Here is a 12773-nt window from a genome sequence, read left to right on the forward strand (position 1 = left end):
ATGCCGTAGTGAGCGAGGTGTAAATCTCCATTTTGATAATGGCTTTTGATACTTTTTGGGCCTGATCAAGGTGACATCAGAGCTTGTCGGTCGGAAGGATACGGAATGATGTAGCATGTGCAATTTGATTAGAAATTTGATTAGCTCGCCGGACTTACTCAGACCTCACCTCGACCTTGACTCGCTTCGTCTTCCATCCCATCAACGCTATCACCGGCAAACGCAGTCAAGCAGGCCTGTCATCGATGCTCACCGCACTTCGCGCTGCTCAGCGTGTTCCTCGACACCTCGCGCCGTACACTCGACAGCTTCAGCGACCATCGAGAAGATCTTACGCCTCCGTAACCGACCTCGAGCGACTGCCCAAGCAAGGAGCGCAACTCCATGGCTTCACACTCCAACGGACGAAGCATGTGCCCGAGCTAGAGCTGTCCGCGCTGCACTTCCAGCATGACAAGACGGGAGCAGACTACCTGCACGTAGCACGAGATGACCAGAACAATGTATTCAGCATCGGCTTCAAGACAAATCCCCCGGACGCCACGGGCGTGCCGCACATACTCGAGCATGTTACATTGTGTGGATCGGAGAAGTAAGTGAGATGGTTCGCATAAAAGAAGGTACATAGGCTGATGGATATGGTAGGTATCCTGTTCGCGATCCCTTCTTCAAGATGCTTCCTCGATCGCTGCAAAATTTCATGAATGCTTTCACGAGTTCTGATTACACGATGTACCCATTCGCTACGACCAATGCTCAAGACTTCAAGAACCTCATGGATGTGTATCTTGATGCTACTCTGCATCCTCTGCTCAAGCATGCCGACTTTGTGCAGGAAGGCTGGAGGATAGGGCCGGAAGATCCGCTCGCCACTTCGCAGGGCCAGGGCGATCTGATCTTCAAGGGTGTTGTGTACAACGAGATGAAAGGACAGATGTCAGATGCTCAGTACCTGTTCTACATTCGGTTCATGGAGCACATCTTCCCGTCCCTCAACAACAGCGGAGGAGATCCGCAGAAGATGACCGACCTCACGTACGAGCAGCTTAGAGGCTTCCATCAAGCGCACTATAATCCGAGCAACAGCAAGATCCTGACCTATGGTGATCAGCCTGTGGAGGACCATCTCAAGATGCTCGAGCAGCATCTGGCATCGTTCGATCGCGGTGACGTGGACTCCGACATCAAGCTTCCAATCGAGCTTGCGAACGGTCCTAAACAAGTGACATTATCAGGCCCTGTAGACCCTCTGACACCTCCGGATGCGCAACACAAGACCTCCACTACTTGGTTGATGGGCGACACAACCAATATTGCCGAGTCCTTCGCGCTTCAAATCGCCACAAGCGTGCTGCTTGACGGTTATGGTTCGCCGCTGTATCGAGCGCTCATCGAGTCTGGACTAGGGACAGATTTTACGCCAAACACGGGCTACGATACATCAGGCCGCAAGGGCATCTTCTCCGTCGGCTTGACCGGCGTGAAGGAGGCGGACGTTGCGAAAGTTGATGCAGCAATCAAGGCGGCTCTGCAAGAAGCTGTGGCTAAAGGCTTTGAACGGCACAAGATAGATGGGTTGCTGCATCAACTGGAGCTTGGGCTCAAGCACAAGACCTCCGGATTTGGCATGAACCTCATTCAGCGACTGAAGCCAGGATGGTTCAACGGCATTGATCCGTTCGACGCTCTGGCTTGGAACAAGATTGTGGAGGAATTCAAGGCTGAGTACGCCCAGCCTGGACGTCTCGAAGGGTTGTTGAAGCAGTACCTCGACAACGGGAATACACTGACCTTCACGATGGTGCCGGACGAAACATACGGAGAAAAATTGGCCTCGGAAGAGGCACAGAAGCTACAAAGCCGGATCGTGGACACCGTGAAGCAGTTCTCGTCGGAGGAAGAAGCGCACAAACAGCTCGTTGAAAGGGAGTTGAAATTACTCCAGGAGCAGACTGCCGGCCAGACCGAGTCTCTGGACTCGCTGCCAACCTTGCACGTCAGCGACATACCTCGAAAGCAACAGCCGGTACAATTGAGAGACGCCAACTTCTCAAATAATGCGAAGGTGCAGTGGCGAGAAACAGCAACCAACGGCATCACCTACTTCCGTGCTCTGTCCTTGTTCAAGGACCTACCGGATGAGCTGCGCATGCTTGTGCCGCTGTTCTGTGACAGCTTGATGCGCATTGGAACGAGGAACAAGTCCATGGAGGAACTTGAAGACCTCATCAAGCTGAAGACGGGTGGCATCAGCTTCGGGTATCACGTCTCTACCTCGCCGCACGATCTTCAGAAGGCTGAAGAGGGACTCGGACTCGTCGGCCACGCACTCGATGGCAATGTCTCGGCAATGTACGAGCTCTTCCAGATGATCTTGTTGGAAACGGACTTCGACTCTCCCAACGCACAGAAGAACATTCGCCAGCTGTTGCAGACCAGCGCAAGCGGTGCTGCTGATGCCGTTGCCGGGAGCGGACACTCGTATGCTCGACACTATGCCACCGCTGGTCTGACGCCTCAGGGCAGGCTAGTGGAGCAGACTGCCGGCTTGACACAAGTCAAGCTCATCACCAGCCTCGCTTCGGCCGAGGAGAACCAGGAGGCAATGGCAGAGCTTGCGAGTAAGCTGAAAGCAATCCAAACACTCGTAATCGCCAACCTCAACCTCAACACCCGGCTGGCGCTCACATGCGGCTCTGATGCCGTGAGTGAAAACGACAGAGCTCTTCAATCCTTCCTCGGAACGATGTCTGCACACAAACTCTCGCCGCCACTGCTTGCAAAGCAGGGTTTTGTCAAGCCCCAACAATATCCCGCCTCCGGCAAGACGTTCTTCAAGTTCCCATACCAAGTCTCCTACTCCTCCCTCGCTCTACCGACCGGACCGTACACCGACCCAACCTCCGCGCCCTTCGCCATTCTAGCCAAGCTCCTAACACACAAGCACCTTCATCATGAGATTCGCGAAAAGGGCGGCGCGTACGGCGGTGGAGCTTTTAGTGGCGGCAACACGGGCTTCTTCGGCATGTACAGCTACCGTGATCCTGCCCCGGAGAACACGCTCCGCATCATGGCTGACGCCGGTCGTTGGGCTACTGAACGGGAGTGGACGGACCGTGAGCTTGAGGAGGCCAAACTCGCTGTTTTCCAAGGTGTTGATGCGCCGCTTGATGTTAATGCGGAGGGTATGGTGCGTTTCTTGAGCGGGATCGATCAGGACATGGAGCAGAAGAGGCGTAAGTGGTTGTTGGACGTGGATAAGCAGCAGGTCAGGCAGGCTGCTGAGATGCTTGACGCGAAGATGAAGGATTCGAGCGTGGCGTTGATCGGGCAGAAGAAGGAGTTCGTCAAGGAGAGCGCTGGGTGGCGGGTCGAGGATATGGGGATGGCGGCGCCTGAGCAGGTTGAAGCGGCGGAGGATTCGTGATGGGTGGTGTAATGCTCGCCTCTCTAGTGTAGATTAGTGTAATTGTACGATTGTTTTGATGCAAGGGGTGGATTCCATCTGCTCATGCCGCGTGCCACCACTTCTCAAGGATTCGAGGACTCGAGGACTTTGAAGATCGGTCGCCTGTTCGATGATGCTTCGGGACGATGCCAGCTGATTTGGCGGATGGATGGTATTGCAGTGCACCAATCCCATCCGTTCACCGATGTCCTCGCCTCTCGAACTACCACGTCCTGCGCATCCAAAGTGGACTGTGGGTTGCTGTTGGCGCGCTCTCAATAGCTCCGGTGGTGAAAGCGATGTTTTCCTTTGTACTCTCGTCCTTCCTCGCTGCTCTCGCGGTCGACTGGTCGCTCGGTGGCATAGCGTCTGATCCGGAAGGCATCTGCTGGACGTGGTAATGGTTCACCTGCACGTATGAGGCCATTTCTGTGGCGATGGCGAGTAGAAGGGGGTGAGGCGGTGTTGCTAGGAGGTTGTTAAGGCTGCTATTGTACTTGTTGTTGCATCTGTTGACCCGTGAGTGCTCCTGGCCCTTCCTCTTTCGCTTGCCGTCGTCTGTTCTTGACGGTATACCGCTTGTACTGCGTACAACGACAAGGGGAAGCCTTCCCACGCGCTCTAGACAGGACCCTCGATGCTTCGGAGAGGCTGTGGTGAGGCAGCCTTCACTTACAACACCGGCCCAAGCCTTCACATGACGTGAATACGTTGGAACGTTTCCCTCATTGACCAACAACGCTGCTAGAAACGCCCCAAAACAACGATAACAACGACGAGCCTCCTCCAACAACCCCTACAAACTATCTCATCTACTTTTGCTGTCCATCCGCCCCGTAGTCGCCGAAGAAGGAAGGTGCGGGAGTGGCGGAGCGAAGAAGCGCTTCGGTATTCAGAAGCGTAGGGCTTCACAACACCACCACAACACTGCAAAATACGACTCTAGGGACAGCGAGATTGTCGAGAACCACCATGAGACCGATCTCGAAGACGTTGGCTAGTTGTTCGAAGCCTAAATGCAACAAAAGGAAGCCGCGGGCAGAGTAGCGGTGGGAAGGTGAAGAGCTACGAGAGCGTCCACCAAGAGCCGGGCCTATAAACAACATAATTCAAAGATGCTACACGACCGTGGTGAGGGGATCGTTGAAACCATGCTCTCGACAACGACAGCCATCGAAAAATCCCCAAGAACGAACTCTGCCGGATCAGGAAGTTGCGGGCGTAGGCGGTGGCGTCAGGCGCTTCAAGAACTTTGCGACAGAAGCTCGACACAGCACCACCTTCCAAACAGCGCATCGATGAGTTGATCTAGAAGAACAGCTCATCCATTGGAGCCGTCGACGGGCGGTTGCGCGGTTGCGTTATCTTACACCTAAACCGCATCTGCTTCCGTCGGCCAGCACTACCTTCTTGCCACGCAAGGGTTTTGTGTTGGCGACCTACGAGCGACGCGGCGCTGACATTGCCGCCCAGTCGTCGCACCGGTCTTTGTTACTCCATCGCCTATCAACACCGACATCGCCGAGTCACAACCATCGGCATCAGGCGACGGCACTTCAGGTCTGCGGGACGCGCTTGGAGTCCAGTGCCGCAACGGCATCGCAAGTAGGGCGAAAGAATCTGGAATTGTCCTCTCCGTGTCAGCCTCCAGCTCACCAGCCGGAATTCCGGCTGTTAACAATATTCATATCGATCGCATCGAGTCACCTCGAGGGACATGTTCGATCTCGAAATTTCCATGGTGGCAACGTGGTATCGAAGGCGCCACATCGCTCTCTATAGAAGGAGATATCCTAATCCCGTCTCCGGAGAGCCACATCGACTCACTTTCCTCCAGTGGATGCAGTATACCGAGTCCATCTGTTCGTGACAAGCCGCCTACTGGATCGGATGCCAAAGGGCATTGACTCAGTTGCTTTGTTGCTTGATGTACCTCGAGGCCAACGGAATGGAAGAAGCAAGGGCTTGAGTGGCAAATGTACGTTGCGAAGAAGGTTTGAACTGCTGACCATCCGGTCGCGTTCCGCTGGTTGAGCTGTCGAGCCTTCGGACGCAAGGAACAAGTCGGATTTTGAGTTGCCATCTTCAGCACTCACAGCCATGCATACTAGAATTCTCCAAGTCTTCTTCCGCAGCAGAGTCGAGGCATTTCTGTGTCTCCGTCGCGCAGACAACCTCGAGAGGACACCGCATCCGCTCAAGCAAGTGTGAACGATAACAGAGAAGCCGGATTCAGCAATGTCGAACGGCATGGGTGTTGTCCTCCAACGCTAGCGGTCGATGGAAGGCTATCTTCTCGGATACGAAAAGGCATGGAAGACAGCGCATCATGAGACGCAGCATATCGTTTGAGCTTCGCACGTTGGAGATACCTCCGGATGTGGAGTGAAAGGAGTTGCCGCTATGCAGCAAGTTGGACCGGATTGCGTGGCATGGCACGGCAAAGGCACCGCCTTGTGCCGCTGTTCTCGAGGCAGCCAACATTTAAGCGGTCATTTCATCGCCCTGCGTACCACCTTTTCCTCAGAGCCGAGAAGATGGCTGGACCACGCAGTCCTTCCCACCTGACCGGCACTCTCCGGTGATGGCCCCTGACGAAAAGCTAGAGAAGCCATCTCCACGGCACCAAAAGGCTCTCTGGTGAGCACAGCACGCCCGACAGCATCTTATTCGAAGACCAATACGTCGTATCCCCAGCCATCATCGAGGACACATGACCGAGGTCAAGCCATGAAGTTGGATGTCGAGCCTGTCAACGCCGCCCTACAGCCCTTCTCGGTGCCGCCGATAATGCCCTTCGTGACCACGACAGCCCTCACGGCACCTTCTCTAGTCTTCGAGAAGCAGACAGCTTGCTAATTCGGCCAGCAGAACAACGCCCAGTGAGTCCTTCTCCGAACCGCCAACGACCAGTACGGTGACCCCGAAAGCCCCCTCGACGTCAGATCCGGACCTCGAGGAGCCTCCGGCCAGCTCATCGAAGGGATGAGAGGCAAAGCCGTTGAGACCATCTCGGAGCGGCAGAGGTTCCATCTGCTCCCCTCAACGACGCCACGGCCAGTACACCGTCTCAGAAGGTGGAGAAGACGACACTGCCATCGAGTCCGAATATACTGAACGGACTCGAAGAAGGCGGACGATCAAGACCTTGGTCCGCTGCTCCAATGTTCAAAGGCCATCGAGAGGACAACAACACTCTCGACCAGGTCTGCGCACCTCCTCAAGCACACCGAGACGCCCGCTCCCTCCCGGGCGCGGACGTTCACGTCCAGCTCTTCCTTGCTCTTCCTTGCTCTTCCTTGCTCTTCCTTGCTCTTCACTGCTCTTCACTGCTCCTCACTGCTTTTCAAACAGACGAAAGGAAACGAAAAGAAGCAACCCAAAGTGAGACGGACGTAAGGAAAGAACGACCAACACAAACAAGACTTCGCTCCCTCAACTCAATCAAGAGTCCAAAGAGGAAGGAACGACTGGCAGGAAAAGTGCATTACACCTTCCTATTTTAAACCATCTTCTTTTCATCGGTCCCCAGCAAGAAGAACAAGAACGCCCAAAAACATCAATCCGATGAGCATGCAGTCTTGATACTCATTTCTCGTGGCTCATGTCATTCCATCATAATCATATACTCGTTGATAAACATGCTCAATGTTTAATCACCACCCAGAAAAAACCCGACCGACCGCCCATTATCGAACAAACACATTATAACCCCTCCGTCCAGAGGAGAGAAGAACAACACACACACACAGCAAGGAAACGCAATCAATCAGTCTTGCGACCCGCAAGCCAACAGGAAGGCGAGCGAAGGTCGTGGTCAGCGCCAAAAGGCGCCGGCGAGGGTGCCAGCGACGAGGACACCACCCCTTCTCGAGGCGGAGGAGGCCGGTCGTGCGGCCGTACGCCCCGAAGGGAGCTCAGCTGCTGCTGCTCGGCGGGGAGACGGTGCCCTCCGAGTCTGCGGCTCCTGAGCCGTCGTCGTTGCTGCCGAGGATCAGGTTCTGATCGACGGGCGGGAAGGCGGCGGTTGGGAGGTCGAAGGTCGGCATCATCATTCCGTCCAACGGGTCGTAGGCGGGAGCAGCCTGAGTGTTGCCGTTGTTGGCGGTCATGCCCGGGCCGAAGGAGTTGATGGTCGGCGGGCGGGAGGAGGGAACGGTGCCGGCGGCCTGCTGCGGCGTCCCGAAGACCGCGGGCTGCGACGTGCCACCGTAGGACAGGGGGTTGCTGCCACCCAGGACCGCTGGCACGGAGAAGTTGTTGAGGAACCCGAAGCTGCCGAAATTCGGGGTGGTGAGGCCCAGCGGGTTGCCGCCATCAGTTGAGAGGAGCTGTGGCGCGAACATGTCGTGGCTGTAGCTGCTCGTGTAGTTGAACTCCTGCTGGCCTTGCATGAACAAGCGTGGCTGCATTGACGGCTGCTGCTGGAGGCCGGAAGTGAGGACGGGGAGCCGGGTGTTGCCGAAGGTGATGGCGGGACCACTGTTGTCGTGGTGGACGCGGATACCGCCCTGGCGACGAGAAGATGGCCCACCGAATGTCATGCCGTCGTTAACGTCGTTAAGATTGACGTACGGGAAGGCCGGAGCAGAGGGAGCTTGCTGCGTGTTGCTGTTGACCGCCAGTGCCGCGGCCCAGCCACCCAACTGAGTGGCAGCCTTGCGCTTGGTTGGTGCAGCACGAGTGGCATAGGCCCGTTGCTTCTTCTTGGGCGGCGAGGACGGCGGCGTGGATGGGCCCTCACCGGGGAGCACAGGCTGCCCGTCGTCAGAGTTGGGGAAGCCGGTGATCTCTCTATCACGACACGGCACACCACCGATCGAGACGATCTCACGCGGCGAGATGCTCTTGCTCACGTTCTCCAGCAGGACGATGGCACTGTCGTCTTTCTTCTGGTTGCGCATGCGCTTGCCCTCCTGCGTGGCGCAATCCATGACGTTGCAACCTGGGAAGTCGTGCTTCTTGCGCGGCTCGGCATGAGTCTTGGGAACTCTGATACCCTGATACAACTCATAGTCGTCATCGTCGTCGACTTCGGTGATGCTCCTGGTATGCTTGTTGCCGCGAGCGCTTCTGCGTGGTGCTGCCTCAACGTACGGCGAGTTGCTTGAAGAATCGGTGTCGATGCTGTCAAACACGGACGGCTCTTGCATGGTGGACGGCACGGGGTAAGGAGTCGTGCCATAGCCGCTCATTGGTGGTGCATAGTGTGGACCGGCGATCGCAGGGTTGTAGGCGTACGGGTCCGAGGTAGGCTCATCCTCAATCTTAATGTGAGCATCGAGCTGGGGGTCGATGGTGTTCTCGCGGAGCGCTTGCGGTTGACGGCCTGCGGCCTGCGAGCTCCTAGGGCGGTTGCGAGAAGTGGTCGAATTGGCCGCTGGGAGAGGAATGTCAGCAAAAGTGGACGGACGATGAGATAGGGGTGCAATGGTCACTCACCGCGACGAGAAGCGTTGGTGGCTCTGGCCCCATAGCCACGCTGACTGGTGTCCTTCCGGTCCTGGCGCTCCTTGCACCGCTTGGTGAGGTTGTTGTCCCGCATCCATCTGGTGTAGTTGTCCAAGATGGCGGCAGCAGCGGTGTCGTCGGACGCGTTGAGCTCCAGGACGTTCTTCTTATGGAGATGAGCCTTGGACTGCAAATGAGTGAGAAGATGGCTCAGATCAGAGAATGTCGGCTTGTTCGGGCAAACAATGCACTGGAGAGTGATGTTGTCGTGCATCGGTATCCCGGCGGCGTTGTGCCGAGGCATGTTGATGATGCTGCTGATGATGTCGGTTGAAGTGAGTGAAGTGAGTGACAGAAGGGAGGTGAAGTGAGCTCGCTGGTGATGCCGGATGTGCTGCTGGCTTGCTGGATGCTGGAGTGAGCTCCTGGATGGCAGCGTGCTGCTGCTGCTGCTGGGTGCTGCTGCTGCTGGCGGCGAAGGAGTGACGGTGAGGGTGGTGATGCACCCGTCCGGCTCGATTATGATTAAGGGGCAGCAGCGAGATGAGCAGCGTGGTGGTGCTGCGAATGAAGGAACAAGAGCTCGTGTGCAAAGGAGCGACGGCGCAAAAACAGCCAAGAGCAGCGGAATGAGAGTAAGGAGGGAGGGATGGTGGTGAGCAGGAGGGCGGAGAAGAAGGTCGCGTCTGAGATGGGAGTGGCCTCCTGCCGCTGCCTCTGCTGATGGGGTGGTGGTGCTTGCTTGTTGTCGTCTTGAGTTGCGGTTGTGTGGAGGGGGAGGTGGTGGAGGAAGCTGCAATGGTTGTCAAGGCAAAAGCTGCTTCCACCGACTCTTCGCAACCACGCCAAGCCCAATGCAGCTCTCACGTGCACAAACAATAACGTCACGCGTGCGAGGTGCAATCTTAATCGGAACAGAATCACAAGGGCGAGAACAATGTTGGTATTGCGCCCTACAGTCTACGAGCCAGGTTGAGGGGGCTCAAGACATGCTGCCGGAGGGGGAAGATGGGATGTGATGAGCTATAGTATCCCAGGCACCGCTCAGGGGGAACCGCCCAGGACAATTGTCAGAAAGCTCAAGCAGCTTGCTCTCCGCTCGCATTGTAGCCCAGTCTCATGGAGGAGGTCAACTTGGGTTATTAGATTGCGAGCGGCGGTGTCAGGGGACCTACCACGGCGGCAGCAGCAAGAAGCGGTGGGCGAGCCTCGCCACAAAGACCAGGGGCTGCCTTTCCATGAGCTCCCTCAATAGAATCGCTGTCGCGTTCTATAGCAAAGCAATCAACACTTCATGCATCACTCAAGCAGTGCCTTCGGGCAAAGCTCCTCCGCGCTTCAGTGACACCCCCGTTCAGAGCAGGCCAGCGACAGTGAGTTACCAGACCTTTCCCTGCAATAAGCACACGCGACGAGACCTCGCCCGACGGCAACTACAAGAGAGGACACATTCACTTACTGACGACGTTGAGCAGACGAGCACCCCCTTCCCACCGTCGTCCTGCGCCAACTCATGCGCGGCCATCAAGGCCACAACCCTCCCCCTTCTCGCAGACGATGAGACGACAGAGCACACCAAGCATACCGTAATTACTGTCACCTTCCTCTTGCGCAGCATGCGTGAAACGACAACCCACCCAGCCCCATCGCGTGGACGACAAGACGATCGAGCACACCGAGCACACCGCCAGCGCTACCACCCTCCTCTTGCGCAGCAGGCGCGAGCGACTGGCTCTCCATATCACTCAGCATCTCCCACGACGAAACTGCAAGCAGTGCACCACAGCGTCCGCAACAACGACATCCTCCTGCTCCGCCTCGCGAGAAGCACGCGAAACAAGCCGCTGGCGCAGTACAGAGGACCGTCCAATCGAGCAAGGTCAACTCCTTCACCATCATCTCCGCCGCGCGATGTTACACAATTAACAAGAACGGTCAGCATCCACCTTGGTCACAGCTCAGCTCAGCAAGAAGTTCCACTCACAAAGCAGACGCCAGGTCTTCAAACCCATACCTCGCCAAACTCCCTCATTGACGATAACAGCAGGACGAAACGACGCACACCACAAGCTCCAAGAAGCTTCCTCCCTCCTCTCACCCCTCCCAATCGACTCCGTCAACGTCAATCGAACGCGCAATCCACAGAACCATCGGAGCCGCCTTCACCACCTCAACCGCGCACAGCGACCGCGAAAGATGAGCTGGCCTTACCCAACGACACAGATCCGTCCAACGCGAACAATAGGACGACGAGCCAACTCCAGAAGGCGGACAAGACAATTGGTTGGCGGACCGGTCATCTTCTTTTGCTCAACTCCTGGCGAGCAAAACCGACGCGTCTTCCTTTATCTATGGCAAAGCAAAGAAGCCAAGGAAGCAATCAACAGCCAGCACAGCAAGCAATAAGGTACCTCCGTCCTCAGTGCGATAGAGAGGATGGACGATAAGCTTCCAGCATGCCATGACTCGTATTTGATCGTGAAGAGGACAGCGCTCTAATACTCCGGGAAGAGATGGAGAAGATGTGCTGAGCTGATCGCTTTTCTCTTCTTCGCCTGCTCAATCTCGAGCCAGAGAATTGGTGGGCGTTTCCTGCGACCAGCGGATAGAAGAGATGGATATGCGGCATAAGGATCCTGGCACTTCCGGAAAGGAAGCGTGGGCGACCAGCTTTCATCTTCACCTCCCGCCTCAATCCACTTGCCGCCACCAGTGCTGCGAACAGAGAAGCCTGTCGAAAGGAAAGAGCCTGTCGGGAACGAACGGCCATCACAAAGGTGGCAGGCGGCAGCAGGCATCAAAGCAAGTCGTGGATCGTCTCCTCCGCAACAGGAAGCCGCCGGTGTTCAGCTTGGGAACGAGCCACTCACTTACGACTCAAACGGTGAAGCCGAGGAAGCTATCCAGAAGAACCCAAGCAGAAGTTGCCGTAGACACACGCGTCGAGAAAGTCCAGTCTTTACCTTCCACCACGTCGCCACCGCGATCACTCACACCACGAGAGAGAAGGGCAGTGAGATTGGCGCCGCGCAAGAGACACAGCGATCGCAAGGAGACTCTAGGTACCGGACTGTTCAGCTGCTCCTGCATCATCACGCATGGGACTCGGAATAAACATTCAGTACTCACCATTCTCAAGAAGTAACCTTCGAGCGACCCTCCGGCACCACACGGCCAAACGAGTCCCGACGACCTTCCATCTCGTCCTCCCATCTTCTCTTGGCACAACTCAGAGCAGTGGACGCTCGATAATTCCACCGCCGCCATTTTAATCGGAAAGCGAAAAGAGCAGGAAAATGGATAAGATGAGGACAGGAAGAGGAGGCAGGCAGGCAGGCGGATCATCGCGAACATCGATCGGCAGGCATCGGACACAGTAAACGGGCAGTAGGAATCGAAAGCGAAGACCAGTCGGGGAACGGCAAACGTTGGACTCGAGGCATCGGAGGCATTGGAGGCAAGTGGGCTCGTTCATCGTCTGGATCGGTTCCATCTCGTGTAAGACTCACGGTGCTTCATTAATTCATTCTTCGTTCTTCACTCACCTTACATATCACCCAGCCGTTACAATATCCGCCGCCACAGGGCAAAATGGTCAAGAACATTGAAGCTGTTTCGGGCCCTCCTGTTCCACCTCAGCACCATGTCAGATAACCACCGTTCGTTCACTCACTCACCGCAAAGAACTCTTGAGCTACGGACGCAACGCCGCGAAGACACAGAGCCCAGCGACGGTCATGCATGCATGCTCCTCGTCCTCTTTTGCCTCACACAGAGGAAGCAGCGCGCCGGTTCTCATCTGCCTAGGACTCTATCAACGACCTCCTTCGGCATGCAACTACAGCCACACACATTAGCATCTTTGCCCTCCAAT

The 12773-nt window shown here is 56.1% G+C and overlaps 2 protein-coding genes across 2 annotated transcripts; one reads left to right on the plus strand and one right to left on the minus strand.

Moving 5' to 3' along the window:
• Positions 1–245: 245 nt before the first annotated feature.
• CYM1 (Mitochondrial presequence protease) lies at positions 246–3427 on the plus strand (the record flags this gene model as incomplete). Its single annotated transcript, XM_064799540.1, has 2 exons — positions 246–592; positions 646–3427. The coding sequence occupies 2 exons, from the start codon at positions 246–248 to the stop codon at positions 3425–3427; spliced, it is 3129 nt and encodes a 1042-aa protein (XP_064662295.1).
• A 3938-nt stretch (positions 3428–7365) lies between these two features.
• On the minus strand, positions 7366–9203 carry LTR77_002282 (uncharacterized protein; the record flags this gene model as incomplete). Its single annotated transcript, XM_064799541.1, has 2 exons — positions 7366–8828; positions 8891–9203. 2 exons carry the CDS (start codon positions 9201–9203, stop codon positions 7366–7368), a joined length of 1776 nt encoding a protein of 591 aa, XP_064662296.1.
• Between the last annotated feature and the right edge of the window lie 3570 nt (positions 9204–12773).

This window comes from Saxophila tyrrhenica, assembly GCF_035928015.1.
Source record: "Saxophila tyrrhenica strain CCFEE 5935 chromosome Unknown scaffold_3, whole genome shotgun sequence".
Classification (NCBI taxonomy): Eukaryota; Fungi; Ascomycota; class Dothideomycetes; order Mycosphaerellales; family Extremaceae; genus Saxophila; species Saxophila tyrrhenica.